The sequence below is a fragment of the Arvicanthis niloticus genome, chromosome 1 (assembly GCF_011762505.2).
Source record: "Arvicanthis niloticus isolate mArvNil1 chromosome 1, mArvNil1.pat.X, whole genome shotgun sequence".
Taxonomy (NCBI): Eukaryota; Metazoa; Chordata; class Mammalia; order Rodentia; family Muridae; genus Arvicanthis; species Arvicanthis niloticus.
Window position 1 is genome coordinate 77,344,181 of NC_047658.1, and position 18,806 is coordinate 77,362,986.

At 45.4% G+C, this 18,806-nt stretch overlaps 1 protein-coding gene across 6 annotated transcripts in view; it reads right to left on the reverse strand.

Moving 5' to 3' along the window:
• Dennd2b (DENN domain containing 2B) overlaps nucleotides 1-18,806 on the reverse strand; it is a 182,748-nt gene that overhangs the window by 14,301 nt on the left and 149,641 nt on the right. For 5 of the 6 annotated variants that reach the window (XM_076940641.1, XM_076940634.1, XM_034487174.2 and 2 more), the window contains 8 exons: nucleotides 14,864-15,000; nucleotides 6,845-6,996; nucleotides 4,216-4,431; nucleotides 3,228-3,324; nucleotides 2,340-2,384; nucleotides 1,611-1,795; nucleotides 864-973; nucleotides 524-593 (listed from right to left, as the gene is read on the reverse strand). In XM_076940641.1, the coding sequence (XP_076796756.1) occupies nucleotides 524-593; nucleotides 864-973; nucleotides 1,611-1,795; nucleotides 2,340-2,384; nucleotides 3,228-3,324; nucleotides 4,216-4,431; nucleotides 6,845-6,996; nucleotides 14,864-15,000 (1,012 nt within the window). The remainder of the gene's footprint in view (nucleotides 1-523; nucleotides 594-863; nucleotides 974-1,610; nucleotides 1,796-2,339; nucleotides 2,385-3,227; nucleotides 3,325-4,215; nucleotides 4,432-6,844; nucleotides 6,997-14,863; nucleotides 15,001-18,806) is intronic. The other variant, XM_034487181.2, reaches the window with a different exon arrangement.

Below are 18,806 nucleotides of genomic sequence, written 5' to 3' on the forward strand. Positions count from 1 at the left end.
AAGTCAGTATCTTTCCCCTAAGTTCAAAATATTTCTCAAGAGCCCCAGAGGAGGCGTGAATCTCAGTCCCTGCTCAGACCGCAGAGCATGGTAGAGCTCCTCCCAGCATCAGGTTGGCCAGGTGGGAGTGAATACGGTTGTGCTCTACTTACTTGAATGAACAAATATAAACTGTGGGGTGAACGATCATAACTAGAGGCCAGCAGTCTAAGATGACAATCCAAGGAAAAAGAATACAAAAAAAAGTCAAGAAAGCTAAAAATGATTAAACAACCAAGCAGAAGGTAATCCATCCCTTTTATCACTGCGCATAACCTTAGATCCCAGGGTCTGATGAGATAGGCTGCTCTGAACCCTGCTATCCCAGGAGTCCCTCAATTGTGCAAGGACATGTACTAGGGACAGGCTTAACAAATAACAGGCTTTCATACAGGCTAATGCTGCAAAAGGGTACAGAGATATAGACAAAGGTCTTGGCCCTCTCCTACCCACCAACCTCTAAGAACTGAATAGTCTTACTCACCAGTAAGCGCCTACAATAGCCAAAGCGCCTGCTACCATCTTCCCCAGTCAGCATGAAAGAAAACGTTTCACTGAAACAGGAAAGAGGGAGAATTCTGGCATCAAAGGCTCAGGACATGGGTCCTAAAATAGGGACTGCCACCTCAAGTTACTTTAAGACTCAGGCTACTTTAAGAAAGTAGGGTAAAAAAAAAAAAAAAAAAAAAAAAAAAAAAAAGGAAAAAAAAAAAAGGAAAGAAAGTAGGCTGAGACTAGGGCATGCCCCACTCAGTTTACACTACTACAGGGAGAATGAGTCTGCATCCTCTTCCCTCCTATAGCTAGACCAAGTCAGGTCTCACCTGCTGTATTCTGATACAGGGAGCCAGTCCTTGGCATCTGGAAAGCAAAACTGGGGGATAGCTTTGAGCCTTTCCTCTGCCTCCCGCATCTGCTTGGTGGGTCGGTCCAGCTGCCAGGAAGAGGAATATGAGGAGAGGTGACTGAGAGATGACAAGGACTCGGGGGTAGCAGGGGTAGAGGGACTGAAAAGAATAAAGCATCTCCTCCTGTGTGCTGGGGCTGTACATGCAAACACAATGGACAAGGTCTATCCCGACCCTGCATTCTGGGCAGACAGGTAAAGTAACCAACATTTCAGCGGGTGCCTCACATGGGACAAGCAGGGTGAAGAGAAGGAGAAGTGTGCAAGTAGGAAGCTGCACCAGGCTTCTGAGGAGACCTCAGAGAGGGCCCACTTCTGCTGCTTAAAATGTGTGAGGGAGCAGCAGCCAGGAAAACAGCAGGAGAAGAAGAACAATACAGACAGGCAAGAGCAGAGCTACCTGTGGCTTACAAGGACGCCAGACTGGCTGCTGAGAGAGGGGTGCTGAGACACAAGGTGGAGGGCAGGATTGCCTGCTAGTGAGTAGGGGAATTTCTTTGGATGATAAGATGTTTTAAAATGAAGTGCAGTGATGACTGTGTGACTCTGAAAACACACTGAAGGACGCTGAGCTGTAGACCTGAATGGGTGAATTATCTACTAATAAAGTAGCGGACATGAACTAGGGAGTGGCAGGAGGCACATCTGGGGATGGCACGCTCACCTTGGGAAACTGGTAGGAGACTTCAGGGAGGTAGGTGTTCCGAGATGGCTTCTTCTTGAGGGACACAACCACAAAGTACTCAAAGAGCTCCCGCTCCTGCCATTCCAGCAGCTCCAGCTCCAGTGTGCGATAGCTGGGTGCTCGCTTCAGCATCGACTGGATGTGGACCAAGCGCTGTGTGTGGGCTGGAGGCAAGCTCACATTAGGAGACAACCAGATTGGCCATTCAAAGACCTCCCATCAGCCCCAACCACCTGACTCAGCTCCATCCATGAATAACTTCTACGTATATAAGTCTTATCTGACTTTTTGGTCTCCTCTTGAGACATAGGAGACACAGGTGGCCTTAAGGGTGCCAGAGGACAATTATCTCAGTTTATGGAACAATTCTTGCAACCAAAAGAGTTGATTATAATCTGAACCTACCCCTGGCCCTCCAGGTTTACAGTATTTATAAAGCAAATCAGTAGCCAGGCTCCAGGAACAATGGCTTGGGAAGGATGGAGAGTTAACAGCTTTAAATTTGACACTGGGAAACCAAATTTTGGGCTTAACACTGAAGGGCTGACCTCGAAGAAGGAATTTCGCTATAGCCTCCTGCTCTGGTGGTCTGCTAGCTGGCTTTCCTGTTGACATTTCCCCATACCGCAGGGTCAGTTTGGGACCCTGGGACTATGCATGCAGAAGAGTGAGCTGATTCCCTGGGGATGGGGAGGGATGTTACCTTACCTTTGAATCTGTCATCAGAGTCACTCTCACTTTCACTGTTCTCATCTGGAAAAGTAACAACAGGGAGACATACTGACCTACAGCAAATATTTTTGGAGTCTACTTCCCAAATTATATTTAAAAAAAGTTTTTTTTACATGTATCTTGTATGTTTGTATATATGTGTGTGTGAGAGAGAGAATGAATGCATGAATATGGGCTTATGCGTGCAGCCATGTTCATGTGGAGATCAGAAGGCAGCTTGTGGGAGTTGATTATCTCCTTCTAACACGTAGGTTTTGTGGCTCAAACTTAGGTAGCCAGGCTTGTCAGCAAGTGCATTTATCTGCTAAGCTATCTTGCTGACCTGTGAGCCTCCCAACTTTACTAGTGAGGAATAGACTGAAACCTAGCCTGGGCTACTCTGGGCCAATGATAAGGCATCTGAGGGCAGGAGGCAAATGGCTCAGGACCAGGACACCTCAGAGATCATGCCTCTAGTGCTAACCTATATGCAAACACCTACTGGGTGAAGCTGAGGGCCTAAGTTGAAGGCTGAGACACAGAGAGGCCTAGACACCTGAAATACAAAGGACCTGCCTCAAGATTTGAAATGGAAAACAGATCACAGTTCTCAGTGAGTCTGGCCTTTCCTTTTGCCCAAAGCAGATTCTCACATGTCCTAACTCAGTGCCTCACAGTCCAAAGTCTGAAGGAAACCATTCCAGAGCTAATTTCCTCTTAGGGCCTCCCACTTATGTGGCCATTTTGTGGAAGGGTTCTACCCTCCTACAAAGAAGAAGAATCCCATTACTATTGTAGGTGAGATAAATTGAAGTCAGTCCACATCTCTTCCCATTCCTGATATTCATGGACCACAAAGATTACCCAGCTTAGACATCAACCTACCTCTCAATGATGCTGTCTCAAGGCTGGACATAGACAGCTTTTTCAACCTCTTCTTTCCTCTCTTGGCATTATAGATAGAGTTAATTCTTTGGACAAGCTGGTTTAAAAAAAAAAAAAAAACAGAGAAGCTGAGATAATTCTAACACCAGCTGCCCCTATTTCCATGAAAATAAATTACGAGCCCATTCTTTCCCTTATAGGTGTGTAAGAGCTTTGTGCACTGGTCCAGTAGGGTCCAGCACTGGTCTTCCTATTAAAATGACCACAGTGGAGGCTTACCAGCCATCCTTGGTAGCTCTCCATCTACCCTGTGCCCCAGGAGTAGGTTTCTGCCCCAAGACAAGGACACTAAACTTAGCTCCCAAAGGAAGGAACTGTGATCAAGCTAGACAGGATGGGAGCTCCTGAGTCCCAAGAGTCACTGAACCAACCGAGACAAAGAGTTTCTCAGATATAAAAACAGGAACAAGGATTCTAGCCTTTCCTCTCTGGGCCATAACCTGGGGCCTGACAGGAAGAAGTTAAATTCTCAATATACCCAAGCATTGTTTTCAAGCTAAAAATACCATTTAGCTAAATCCTGCTGCTCTGGGCTGAGGAGCGGGCACATGGACACATGTGCAAATCATTGCTGAAAGCTCTTTGATTTTTGAGACATAGGAAGAGCTCGCCTGAATCTTTAGGTCCCTGAAAGGTCAAAGATGTTTCTGTACACAAGAACCCAAATTTATCTGTCACACCGGGTAATAGAGTCTCGGCTCAGCTAGTCTTTTCCCTTCCCCCAACATCTCAGTACTGGGAAGGGGTTAGTGCAATCTTAATGATAGAGAAGGGACCAGGGGAAAAGGAGGTCCTCAATCTATTCAAGGGGAACTAAAAAAGCAGCCCAGATTAAAGGAGGAAGGAAGGAAGGAAGGAAGGCCAAAGCATAGCTGTTTGCCTACCCACCCATCTGCCTAGCGCCCTGGGCTCAATTCAGAAAGGATACCTTGGGAATGCGCCGGGACCTGCGACTGGACAGCAGCTCACTTGTGGTGCTGAGGCTGTCCTCATTGAGGCTGGAGGGTGAAGATGGCAGGCTCAGCTGAGCCAGCAGCATCATGTCATCATGGCTATGCCTCTTGGGTAATCGTGGCAAACGATGGCTCTTCCTTTCTGACCAGTTCCCACTGCGCAGGGACTGGCTGCTGGGTTTCAGGGACAGCTGGCATGGGGGACAGGATATGAGAGGGAGGCTCACCAGAAATGTTTTATCAGTATCTGTCTGCTGGTATCTGTGGATAGAAGCTAAAAGGCTGGCATCCTCAGCTCTCACCAGTTCCCTGTTAGAAATTCAATATACTAGAGTTTCTTCTTTAAAGACCTTAGCTGGCCAGGTAAGCACTAGCTAGATTAAATACTTGCTTCCTCAAAGAAAGTTTTACTACGTCTGCCAGAAAAGAATAAAGAAAAAAGATCATCTATTAAGCAGAAAGAGGAGACGAAGCAGGAATTTCCAGGCACTGTCTGAACTTTGACAGAGGATTAGTGACTGTGGATGAGGGAACCAGTCTTTCTACCTTCTCAGTTCTGAAGCCTTTTGTGGAAGAGACCATAGCCTACCTGCTCTGTTATGTGAGCCTGATAACCTGGCCATGCTTACTTCCTCCAGAGAACAGGGGTCTTGGGCTGTGGCTACCAAAGTTGAGTAAGGCAGACCTCACGTTCAACTGCTCCCTCTCACCATACCATTCTGGGCTGCTTTGCTCTCTGACCCTGTATATGCTCAATTAACAGCTGGTATTCTTCAGTACAGAACACCTAATTGGCTAATTGATAGTGGAACTGCTGGGAAAGCAGGCATCTCCTGAGAGCCCTCAAGTTTTGTCTCAATCTGCCTCTTCTCAATTTTCAGCAACTCCTTTTCTTTCCACTGCCAATATCTTTTCCAAGCTAATCAGCCTAGCAATACAAATCCAATAGAAGCCCTTTTGAACAGAGTACATCAGAAGGATAGATGCCTTATCAAAACCACCACATGATTTCAAAGCCAGAAAAAATTAGGTATTTTTCTGTCCAACGTTATAAACTATCCAGGTCCTTGCATTTGTCCAGTTAAAGAGTTACGTGGAGTGGTCAGAGACAGCTTGCTTCCCTACCCTCCTGGCTTTCCTGCATCCTGGGACAAGACCAGAATGAGCTTGTCTAAAGTTTCTTTGAGCCGTTCAGCTTTCTCCTCTCTCCCTTACTTCACTCCATTCCTCAAACACTTCTTTATTGTTCTTTAAAAAAAAAAAGTTATTTATTTTATGTACATGAGTGTTTTGCCTACATGTACATATATGCACTACATATGTGCCTACTATCTGTGGAGGTCAGAAGAGGGCATCAAATTCCCCCAAACTGGAGTTACAGATGGTTATGAACTGCCATGTGGGTGTTGAGAACTGAATGTGTCCTTGAAAGAATAGTAAGTGCTCTTAACTGCTCTCCAGCCTGTTTTAATTTTGTTTTGAGAGAGGGAGAGAGAGAGAGAGAGAGAGAGAGAGAGAGAGAGAGAGAGTGTGTGTGTGTGTGTGTGTTTGAATGTGGTTAAAGCAAGGCTTAGTACAGCTTTTGGTGTTGATCTTCACCTTCCAATTTGTTTGTTCCACATCATTTGCTTCTGCATATATCAGGCTAGGGTCCCGCTAGCTTCTTCAGATTCTCCACTTTGTCTTGCTATAGGAACATTGGGATTATAGACCATTGCTACTGCATTTGGCTTTACATGGGTTCTGGGGAATCTGTGCTCAGGGGTTCACATTGTACAGTAAGCATTTTACACACTGTGCTATCCCCCCATTCCCAAACACTCCTTATTCCCTCCTGCCAGTCTGCTCTGTTATGTGATTCTGGAAGACTGGCCATGCTCACTTCTTCCAGGGAGAGAACAAGGCTCTACACTCTGGCCACCAGGGCTCAGCCAGGTAGGCCTCATATACAAGTAGCTTCCTCACTACAATGTCCTGGGCTGCCTTTCTCACAGCCCTAATCTATATACCCACCCTTCCCCCTATAAACACTGATGCTTTTCAGTACATGGCAGTGTGATCCCACATATTGCCAGAAAGGCAAGCATCCCTGAGGATATCCTACCTGCCTGCCCATAGGGTTTTCAACATGGTAGAAGTCCCTAGGTACACAACTCTTTCCTGAGGCAACCCTTCTGCCAAGTGCTAGAGAGAACAGAGACTAAGAAAAGCTTGAAAGCACCTTGAGAACACAGGCCCTCACTAGTTGGCTCTCCCAAGTCCTGCCATGAACCCTCAAACCCCACAACTCAGATAATTTGGGGCAGAGCTGCAGAATGTCAAGTCTCTAAGAAAGCCCTGTCTTCTTATTTGCTGCTAAGAGGAGTCTGTAAGAGCTCCTGGTTTGGTTTTCTTGCTAGACCGCAAACAGTGAGGAAAAAAAAGAGGGCAAGACAGGATGCCCAAGAGCACATCTCAATTGCCCACAGCAGTTTCAACATGGCAGAAGTCCTTGAGTGCAGCTCTCTCCTGAGGCAAAGTCCTCTGCCAATTGCTAGCCAGGACAATAGCATATGTAAAAGCTTGAGGACAGCCCCTCCATTGCCTCGGCCAGAACTGCATTACCTGCATGGGTGGGTTGTTGTACTTCCTGTCTTGGGGACTCCACATCCTGTGCAAAGAGTCCAAAGAGTTCTCAGACAGTTGCTGGGATTTTCGTCCAGCTCTTCGGTTCTTTAAGTCCACATCCTCATAGGGATTCTCCTTGGGAAGCCCTCCTGCAGAGGAGGCAAAGTTAAGAGGAGAGAAGGAAAGAATGAGAGAGTGAGAGATACACGCACAATTCCTATGAACCACAGAGAATATCTTTGGCCTGGCCCTGCAGCTCATGAGTCATGCAGCTGCCTGTCTGCAGCGAGGAGGCTACAAACAGATCTTGGCTCCAAGTCCAGAAGCTGAGGCCCCCACTCCCCACCTCCAGTTCAGCTCAGCATAGCCTTGTCTGGCCACTGCTTTATAAATTAGGGATTGCACAAGACTGGCAGAGGACAAAGCTGACACTACAAGCTCTAGCCCTTCTGCTGGTAAAGCCCCAGAGATCGGCTTCTGGAAAGGCTTTCAGAGATCCCACAGATGTCCCTTTACTCAACTCTCTGTGGGTCTCTGGGTCCAGTTTCAGGGGTAAGTATGGAAGAACTCAAAGGGAGCAGGGCTTTGCTAGCTCCTCCTCTAACCAACTCCTATGCTCTCCAAGTCTTTCAGGAAGAGGTTCTGTCTCAGGCAACCAGGGGGGCCAAACAGCCATGGTGAGTGCGCAGAGAGACTTAGTTCCGTCCTTCTCTCTGAGCATGTCAGCTAAAGTCTCTACTGGTAATCTCAGCAGAGAGAATACTCATTATTCCACATTTGGCAGAGACTTTTCCGCAGTGACATAGGAGTGTGAAAGGCTTGGAAGGAGTCTAGGCCAAAAGAAAGGAGAAAAGTCATTGCATCTCAGGACAGTTTCTAAAATCTCTGGCAGTATGCTCTATACTGACACTATCAGAAAATCTTAGGAAAGCCCCAAACACAGTTCCTGCCCAAGACTATAAGATTTTTGAGATTCATCCTTTCCTAAGTTACACCTTCCTGTGCCATCCCCTCTTCCATATATAATGAAGCCGGCTTCCTTCCTTCTTATTTATTTATTTATTTATTTATTTATTATTTAATGTATGAGTACACTGTAGCTGTCTTCAGACACACCAGAAGAGGGTATCAGATCCCATTACAGATGGTTGTGAGCCACCATGTGGTTGCTGGGAATTGAACTCAGGACCTCTGAAAGAGCAGTCAGTACTCTTAACTTCTGAGCTATCTCACTAGCCTTAATGAGGCTTTTCTAACACACAATAATACCAAGGAGTCACGTTGCTTTATCAGTCTCAGCTTAATCCCAGCAGTGAAATCATGGTGGTAACAAGATCCTTAACAATACAACCCTTGCCAGACAGTGGTGGCGCACTCCTTTAATCCCAGTACTTGGGAAGCAGAGGCAGATGGATTTCTGAGTTCGAGGCCAGCCTGGACTACAGAGTGAGTTCCAGGACAGCCAGAGATACACAGAGAAACCCTGTCTCTAAAAACAAAAACAAACAAACAAACAAACAAAAACCCCACCACCAACAACAAAAAAAACCAATACAACCGTTACTTCCTTTCTGTTGTCTTTCTGTTTTTTTGCCCTAATCTCAATGCTACTGTTTGGGACCTCTGTGGCAGAAAGCATGCCAGGGAAGGATTTGCTCCTACAGCGTGAACAGGACTGAGTTTGGGCAAATGCTGAGCCACATGCCTACGCTGCAGATGCCTGCACGTATCCTACCTCCACTCCTACCAGACTGGAAAAAGAGGCTGCTGGGATTGCAACTCACTTAAGCAGGGCACAGAAGAAAGTGCAACCCCAGCATGCTTAGCGATTCAGGAAGCTGAGGTTCTCCTAAACCATAGCATCTATTTATTAAATAAGAAACCACAATGACTTTAGGAAATGCCTTCGCGGAGGTGGGGAGTGAGGATAGACTACAGCAGGAGCAATACAAATCTCTGTAAACTTCTGAGTCAAGGATGAGTCAAAAAAAGAGCTGGGGTTGGATTAAGTGATTCCCAACACAACATGCTCCCCAGCAATGGAGCACAGCTTTTCCTGTAACAGCCATGCCATTACAATGACTCGTCTCCATTCCAGCGTCCTGACTAAGTAAAGTTGGCTCAGCAGCCCTATCTGGAGAAGCAAAGTCTCAAACCCAGCATCCCCTGCAGTTTTCCAGCCCACTTTATGTGAGGTATATATTTCTGGAGGGAGAAGGGTGGGTTTCTATTTCTTGGTCCCTACCTAACAATTATCTTACAAGGTTGAGAGGTGAAGGGGATGCAGAAGAGAAGAATGCTAGGACATAGTTATTCTTCTGATCTGTAAAACAGGACCTGTATATTACTTTCCAGATTGGGGCTGGAGAAGTACTTGTTTATATTTATTTCACACTCATTCAGATTGTCTTGGACTAAGTGACTGGCCAGAATCCTCATTATCTCCAACCTACAAGAAGATCCATGTGGGGTGGTGGGCTGTGAGAAGCAGCTGGGTGCCTGTTCGAGCATAAACCTGGAACCTGGGACCCTTACTGGACAGCAGGAGTTCAGCTCATCTCCATGGCCCTGGTTCTTTTCATTTAGCTTCAGCCCTCCACAGCCCCTCCCACAGAGAGGCCTATAGCCATCAGTCATGAGGAACAGGCCTCAGGCCCTAGAGAGATTTACATACTAATGAGATGCCTGAAGGCCAGAGGGTGGAGCTAATTAAGCATCCTTCCCCAGCCCCTCCCCCTTCCCTACCTATTTAACTCAGGTCTGCCCTGAGTTTCAGGGGGGAGAGGGGGGGTGCACATCCAGATTCAACCATCATCCATCATGCCAATAAAGCTGTTTTGGAAATCCAAGGACTTTCTCATGTCACTGGGGCTGTGCCATGAGGAACCATGGAGAAGGCCTTTAATGATCCGTTGTAGCCAGCCACTGTGCCTAACTTCCTGCCTGGAGGAACTCTCAGCATTCCCAGCCACCCTACCCACAGATCCATCTCAATCCCTTTCCATCAGAGATTCTTGGAGAGGTCGACATTTTGGGCTGATGAGCTGACCTGGCCATTTATAGGACAATTTACTGCAATTCTGGCCTTTCAATACTAGCCTGGCATTATTCTCTCTTGGTTATAACCAAAAATGCTTATACATTATCAAATGCCCCCTTGGATGGGGAAAAAAGATGGAAGAAAAGAGGAAAGGAGGGGGGATGGAAGGAGGATGGGCACAGCAAAGAGATGGATGGAACAGCACCCAACCCCTGTATCTGATGTTTCCTAATAGTGTCTGAGAGCCATGTTGTGAGTCCCAAGTCTAATTCTTTGTTTCCTTCATCCTTTTCTTTTTCCTTTCTTCTTTCCCCAGAATCAGAGCATTGACAATTATTACAGAATCTAAAGCTCCAAGAAAAACATGTAAGATGAATTCCAGAGAAGTAGCAGAAGCAAAGTATGGCTGCACGTTGATGACAGCCTTGGGAAGGACAACTGGAAGGCACAACTTGTGTATGCCGGAACTGCCTCTGTGGGAAGGCCTTGAGTCTTCCTGCCCAGCCCGAGTGCCAGCTTCTTTCTTCTCTAATCTATGTAACCCACTAATTGCCATGCTCTGCTTCTCAGCCTTAGTTGATCCCTGATCAGTCCAAGTCCACGATTGTCTGCTCCTGGGGACTCCCAATCATCTCTGCAGGCAGGAAAGATGGATGGGCAAAGAACAAAAAGATGGTGAGTTCTAGAGCCAATAAACTGAATTTGCCAAGAAAAGGAAACAGAGTGGGACACGGTGCTCAGAGTACCCCACAATGAAAGCTGGGAGGCCAGAGCTGAATGGAGAAGTCAGGTGACAATTGGCCAGGTACTTTCGTGAGACTGGAATTTGGACAGACTGCATACCTTTCATTTGCAACACTGCCCATATGGTTTCCTCGGGACAGTCTACACAGCATTAGAGGGTGACAGAGTGGCAAGCCAAGGCTGTCTCTGTACTGCCCCATCTCATCAAGCTTGGCTTGGGAAAACAGAAGTCTCAACCTTTCCCAGCTTTGCTGACAAGATAAGGGCCAGAGGCATGCCCAGTTACTTCTACTTTGCACTCTTCTGAAAGAGGCTTTCCAGAGCCCAGTCTCAGCACACTGAACTTTCTAGAAGACTTCTGGTCCATCAGGTCCTGGTCCCACCCCTTCCTATAGCTCTTCTGGCTGTCACATGGGGAAACTGCCTTCTCTATTCTCCACTCATTCATAAACGAGAATAATAGTTTAGAAAGGAGTGCATCTATCCAAGGTACCCATAGCACTCCAAGCTTCCTGGGCTGCAAATATAAGGCCTTCGTGGTTGCTTTGCTTCCTACTATACCATCCATGCTTGTAGGTTCCTTCTGCTCCTTACTGTTGCCCAGCCTGGGGGTGAATGAGCAATGTGAAATAGAAACTGTAAAGGCTTTACCGGCAAGACCTGTTCCTACATCCTGGAAGCTCTCACTGGGCCTCAGCTAACTGATAGGAATGCGACTCACAGCAGGAATGTAGCCCAGACTTCTTGGTCAGAAAGATGCACTCTACAGAATTCCTTAGTAAGCTGCTTCCTAAGGTGCATTTTCATTGTGAGGCTCAGCTGCCTCCACAGAACAGCAGCCTCTTCTAGGTCAGACGGACAAAAATCACCTCTGGGACAATGGGCTACACTCTAACAGTCCAGGAACACCAGCCCAATGGCATGTACCCAAGATGGAGATTTAGCTACTCTGTGCTTCCCTTATGCAATCCCTCATCATAGGCCCGGAACACAATTTATTTTTATCCCAGTTGACCTGAAGTACCACAAAGCTAGATAATCCAGTTAGAACCAGAATCAGCCTCAATCCCACATGGCTGAGGCTGGGTAAGGCCTAGAAGTCAGAGCCACTGATCAATCCTTGGCAAGAAAATGAAAATGACCTTCAAAGCTGAACAACAAGAGAACTCTGGAAGTCTTTAAGAGTTCATATTCTTGAATCTCTTTGAAGAAAGGGGGGCGGGGAACCAACCAGACTCTAACAGAACTATCCTCCTTTGTATTTTCTCTTCTAGCCTCTCTGGTTAGGTCATAAGATTTCAACTGAGCTTCTGTGGAAGACAGAAAACAAAAAATACACCCAAAGCATTATCCTAACAGACTCTCAAAGCTACCTCCACCCCAGCCCGCAAACCACAAGCATCCAAATCAGTGCCTGGTACTGTCTTACCCTCTTTCTTATACCCCCCTTCTTCCCAAGGACCCAAGAATACAAGTTAGGTGAGTGATTAGGAAGATGCCTAACCCCAACTTTGCCATGTATAGCACTTCCCCCTAGTTTCACCTCATCCATCCAAGAAGCAACCAGGCTGTTCCCATATTTGTCTCTTCATATAATATCCCAAAGTAGAAAAGAGTCTCCTGAACACATGGGAGGCAGACACCCTCCTTTCCTAAGAAGGCCAAGAAAATAGCTCTGTGCAGGATAGTGCCTCTAAAAAATTCCCCTCCAAACAGAGTCTTGAGTCATGAACTGGGGTGTGTGTGTATGGGGCGGGGGGGGGGGGAGGCTCTTGTCTCCTGATAGTTCAGGGATAATAGAAAAACTGCAGCTTTCTGCCGTCATATAGCAGTCCTAGTGGATAGTCCCAAGAGCCCTGAGAAGTAATGGTAACATTATAATTCTGCCAACTGGAAAAGACCCTATAATAGGAATAAGACTAGAAAGATGAAGCAAGAGAGCTGTTTTCTTGCTCAGTAGAAACATTCTTCCACTCTGGGATACTGCATCTGTGTGAGAAGGTAAGAAAACACAGAGCAAGATGTGTCTCTGGTAGGTTAGCTGGAGATGAAAGTTGTACAAAATAGAGTGCATACCAAGGCATTGTCTTAACTGCTTGCCTTGAGTCTGGATCTTTGGCTCTGATCCCCACAGCTCTGTGTCAGCTCTAAATACAGAGCTGTCATTTCACAAGCAGTTAGAGAAAGGTTTCTCTCCCCAGTCTCCTATTGTCAGAGGTCCATATTCCTGCAGTCTTACTGGTGCAATGCACTTTTCCATAGAGACATGCTATATGCCCTATACCTAGGACAGCAGTATGTCTGTGAGTCTGCATGTGGCTACCACATATCAGAAAGCACTAGCCCAGTAACTGGTAGAGGAAACTACACAGGTTAGTGAAATAGCTCAGTGGTTAAGAGCTCTTACTGCTGTCGTAGAGGACCTGAGTTCAGTTCCCAGCAGGAAATCTGACACCTCAGACTTCCACAAGCACCCAGCATGCACATGGTGCATAAAAGGCATAACACTCAGACACATAAAATAAAGGAAGCTAAAAAGATTAAGGAGAAAAATATTAAGGAGTAAACTATGAAGAGATGGCACAGATCAAATGGGCAAGCAGATGACCCCTGCTTCATAAGATTCTCGTAGCCTAAGAATCTGAAAGGTTCTCTCTCCTGTGGCCACTACGCTCTTTCATGTTAAGACCATGTTCTCTTTATTCAAGGCTGGAAAAAGAACAAGATGACATGAAAACGAGGACAGCACAATGCATCTCCCTGCTTTGTTGGTCTATTCAGAGACACATTTTGTACAGAATCAAAGGCCCTCTGAAGAAGACAAGGATAAAACTAAAATGAGTATCAAAAATAGCCAGATGGTAGCACACAGGAAGGCTAAGGCAGAAGAATTTAGAGTTCTAGGCTAACATGAGCTGCAAAACTATAGCAAAAGACTTGTCTCAAAAACAGACCAAAATACCCAAAATAAACCAACCCCAGGACTGTGTACTCTATTCCTTTGTGGATCCTTGAAATCAAGCCTGCTAACACCGTGCTTACTTCCTTGCTAGACAGCAACGGTAACAGTACTGCTCTCTTCAGGGTAGGAGGAATGAGTGCTGCCAAACTATATTCTTCAGGTGCTTATATAGAATACAGCCCTGGAAGGTAAAGAGAGCATCTATGGCACACCCAGAGGCAATCTGTTTTCTGACCAGAAACTGTTTTTATAGGGAAAAGATTGAGCAGATTTACTAGAAGTCCTTGAAAAATCCCCAGTATCTCCTAAATATGGGGACACAGACTCAGTGTTTGAAGCCTCTACCGAGGCCTTCTTCACAAAACCTCATGTCTTTTTCTAGAATACATGAAACTAGGCTATACATCTGATTATTTGTGTCTCTTAAAATTAATGTCAGAAAGCCTTGTGATTGGGTGTCTGGGAGGGAATTAGGTCAAGAAGGCAGAGTTTTCATAAAGAATTAGTGACCCCATAAATGGAATCCTATTGAACTCCCTCCCTCACCTCTTCAGCCATGAGAATACACTCAGAAATTACAGATGTCTTTGAACCAGAAAATAGGTTTATTACATACAAAATAAAATGTATTTTTATTGCATATAAAATCTGCCAGTATCATATCCTTATCTTACTTAATCCTAACGACAATTTTTCTGGTATTTTATTTATTTGTATTTTATGTGTATACATGCTTGTCTGAATGCACATCTGTGCACCATGTGTGTACAGTGCTCCTGGAGGCCAGAAGAACGCATAAGGTCTCCGGGACTGAAGATATAGACAGTTGTGGACTGCTATATGGTTGCTGGGAATTGAACTTGAGTCCTCTGGAAGTGTGTCCAGTGTTCTTAACCATTGAGCCATCTCTCCAGTCTCCCTAACAACAATCTTAAGTAGTATTAGTGCTAATGTTCATATTCTTACATTACTATGGTTTTACAGAAGAACAGAACCCTGCAACAGTTAAGTGACTTGCCTAACGGCACACAGCTAAGGAAGGGTATTTGTTAGGCTCTCATGCCTTCCAAAACCACAAGAAAGGAATGGTGTCATTCATCCCTTCCTGTGGTCCTATAGGCCCTCTGGATTTCAGCTCACTCAGGAATTACCTAAGGTGGAACCATGGTGTTCCACATGAGATGAGCCTATGAACTCCTCTTCTACTAGCTGTTCTATAGCCACCAGCCACCAGGGAAGGCCTGCCCCCACCATCTCCACCATTGCTTACCCACAATATCTTCATATGCATTCTCTTCTAAAGTGCTTTTGGATCCAAACTTGGGTTGACTCTCAGTACCATTCTCAGTAGGAGAAGAGGGGTACAGGGATTGGAGACTGGATGCATCCTCAAACTCAAAGGATTTTCTGTGGACAATAAGCAAGAGTCATTTGGCTGGACCAGATCCATCTGTGTTGCTGGGAGTGGCCATGGGAAACAATAAAGACCAGAGGCCCTGCTCCTTGAACCTGTTACTATACCCCTGAATAAGAAGATAGATGGTCTGAAGGGCCCTAGTCTGAGTGACTATAATGTGCTTATCCTTTATAATACTAGTAAGAGGTAATAACTTCCCACAATTCAAAAACATCCTGTCTGGGCTAGTGAGATGATAACTTGGCAGGAAAAGGTACTTGTCACCAAGCCTAATGACCTGAGTTCAATCCTCAGGACTCATGTGGTACAAAGAGAGCCAAGTCCTCTCCCTCCCTCCCTCCCTCCCTCCCTCCCTCCCTCCCTCCCTCCTTTCACCCCCCTCTCTCTTCCTCTCTTTTCTCTTTTTATATTGAGACAGGGTTTCTCTATATAGTCCTGACTGTCCTAAAACTCTGAAGACCAGGTTAGCCTCGAACTCAGAGATCTGCCTGTTTTTGCCTCTGGAGTGCTGGGATCAAGGTGTGCGTGCCATACCCAGATGAGAACCAACTCTTATAAGTTGTCCTCTGTCCCAAAGGAATAGAGTTCAGTCTCCTGCAAGGGCTCTGGGTAGGTCATAAGGGTTTGACACTGGAAAGTCACTTCCAGGGCTGTTAGAAGAAATGGTACAGAATGGTTTGCTGACAGAAGAGCTGAACCCTCAAAAACAGGTCAGCCCTCTTCTTCAGTAAAGCCAGTCCCCTGTTCCTTTGTATCCCCCAGAAAACCTACACTGCACGATTGCAACCACAGCTTCTTGGATCCTAAGATGTCTTGAGACCATAGCACTTCTTTCTCCCCGCTCATCTGAGCTGGGATCCTTGCTGAATCATCTCTCTCCAAGGCATGTCCCTTCTAGTGAAAGCCACCTAGGTGAGCAGGTGAATCTGACACGGCATCTGACACGTTTTGTTTTTTTATTATGTTTACTTATTTGAGGCATGCATGTGTAGGTCAGAGAACAACTTGTTGTTTCTCCACCACATGGGTCCTCTGAATTTCCCCTTCGAGTCCCTCGGGGAAAGAAGAACAGCATGACTAAACCCTCTTACCCATGAGTTTCTCTCTTCCAGTTACATCTTCTCTTTCTAGTTTATTGAACACTTATCTTCAGAGCCCTGGGTTGCAAGTCAAGGACTGACTACACCACCCTCTAGCTCACCTGACCCCTCTGTAGCATTCGTCGTGATACAACACTTTTTATCCTGGCATTCTCTTGCACTTCCATGATAAATCAACATTGGTTGTCATACACTTCAGGTAATTATTTTTAGGCTCTAATGAAGGATTCTTTTTTTAAAATGCTGGTCTTATATTTATTATTTCCAGACAGGGTTTCTCTATGTAGCCCAGCTGGCCTAAAACTTGCTACACAGATCATGATGGCCTCAAATGCACAGAGATTGCCTGCCTATAGCTAAGACTAAAGGTGTGTGCCACTGTGCCCAGCTCTAACTGGCCTTTTACATGCCAGGGTTTCTTAGAATTCTGTCTTTAGATATCCCATCCTGATGTGTACAAATATCCATGGCCAAGTACTTTACTCTTGATGCCTCATACATTTCTGTCTTGGCCAAGATTCCCAACTAAACAGTCAAATACCGTATAAAGGAGACCAAGTTTTCATTGGGGTAAGAGTAGATTTGACATCTTATGCAGGTACCATGATGAAGGCTACCCTATTACCTCTCATCGAGATAAATACTATTTCCAGGACATATGTGTGCATGTATGTACATGGTCATGTAGATGTGGAAGTCAGACTTGGTTAACTTCCTTGATTATTCTCCATTTTGTCTTTTGAGGTTTGTTTTGTTTTGTTTTTTGAGACAAGGTCTCACTCTGTGTAGCCTTGGCTGGCCTCAAACTCATAGAGATCTGCCTGCCTTCCAAATGCTGGGATTAATTAAAGGTGTGTGGCATTCTTGTGTGCCTTGTTCTTTGAGACAGTTTCTGGAGCTCATCGTTTCAGCTAGGCTGGCTAGCCAACAAGCTCCAGGATCTCCCTGTTTCAACTCCCATGTACCATACCCAGTATTTACATGGGTGCTGGGGATATCAACTCTAATCTTCGCCCTTGTGTGGGTAGCATGTAACTGACTGAACCAGCTCCTCAGCAATTTTATCACCCCCCTTGGTTGAGCACAATAAATACCTGGCTTTCATTTCTTTAAAATAAGTCTGTAAGAAGCACACCTGACAAAACACAAATAAACTTACCATCATACACTCCTCCAGAGGAATATGCTCCAGGTTCAGACAAGCAAGCACACCAGCTTACACTTTCTGGCCTGTTCTTATTTTTCTCCAAACACACAGGCTGAAGTCTGCTAAATTCTTGAAAAGACTCCTCCACATACTGTGTATGTACGTGTACATTACATTAAAAAGTGATGTGTGGGAATACCCGTAACGCCTGTAAGTCAATCACCTCTCCCCTACTCCCTCTTGCTACCTAGCCAACTGCTTCTTGTTATTCTAAATAACTGCTCAGTTATCATCTCTAGGAGTGGCCTCTCCTTAGTTCTAAACTGAATTTAGATGCTTCTCCTCCAGGTCTCTACAGAGGACTCTGCACCACCAGGGATCATGGTGTGTATCATGGTATCTATGGTTTATCTATGTATGAAGGAAGAACCCTGCCTCACTTGCCTCTGTGTCTTAGACCAGCACAAGGCAAGGTACACAGTAGGCTCTAGACAGATGTTAGCAAAAATGCAGAAATATGGACAAAGCAAGCACAGTTGGCAGGCTGGTAAATAAATTAAGGAGCAGAACCAGTAAGCACTCCTAGGATAGGCCAGACTATACATAAATGTGAAGTGCTCTGGTTCGGGAGCCTAACTGAAAAACAGTGATTCTCCCTCTATACATGGAAAAGTCTGTATCTGAGATGTGATATGTTGGATGAGTGTGAAGATGGTATCATACTAGAAAATTCCCAGAAGGGAAGCAAGCTGAATGCCCATCCAATCATGGGATAAATAGGATAAAGGTAAGAATTCCAAAAAATACTTGCTTCCATCCTGCTACAGAATCAGGTTAACAGGTATCTTTCCAATGAACAGGAACCAATCAATGGAAGCTCCCATAAAAGCTTGTTCTGGATTTGGCCAAGAAGCTGGTAAAATATTTTTCCATATGCCTCTCTTTCAAGACCCAAGAAGTACCCTTTGAAAGAGAACCAGGCCATCTGTACAGGCTGGAGGTCCTCAAGAGAAAGGAATCACTATCAATATCCCTATATTAATGATAAAGTACAATCCTCTGATAAAGTTTCACTTAAGAAATTAATTTTTAGTATAGGCACTTCATGTGGTTGTAAGGCTAATAATATCCTCTCAGTCCCTCAACAGACTGCTTTCTCTAGAAGACCTAAAATGAAGGGAGTTTTGACCTTCTAGTGATGGACTAAGGAATTGTTAATATAGCTGGCTCTACACTAACAAAGCTAGCCAGCACTGGCAAGAGTGGCTTTCATGCCGGGCAGTGGTGGCGCACACCTTTAATCCCAGCACTTGGGAGGCAGAGGCAGGTGGATTTCTGAGTTCGAGGCCAGCCTGGTCTACAGAGTGAGTTCCAGGACAGCCAGGGCTACACAGAGAAACCCTGTCTCGAGAAAAAAAAAAAAAAAAAAAGAAAGAAAGAAAGAAAAAAAAAGAGTGGCTTTCATCCTTTCTTTCATTCAAGAGCCAGAGAACAGGCCTAGTGGTGGTAGTACATGAATTTAAACCCAGCACTGAGGCCGAGGCAAGAG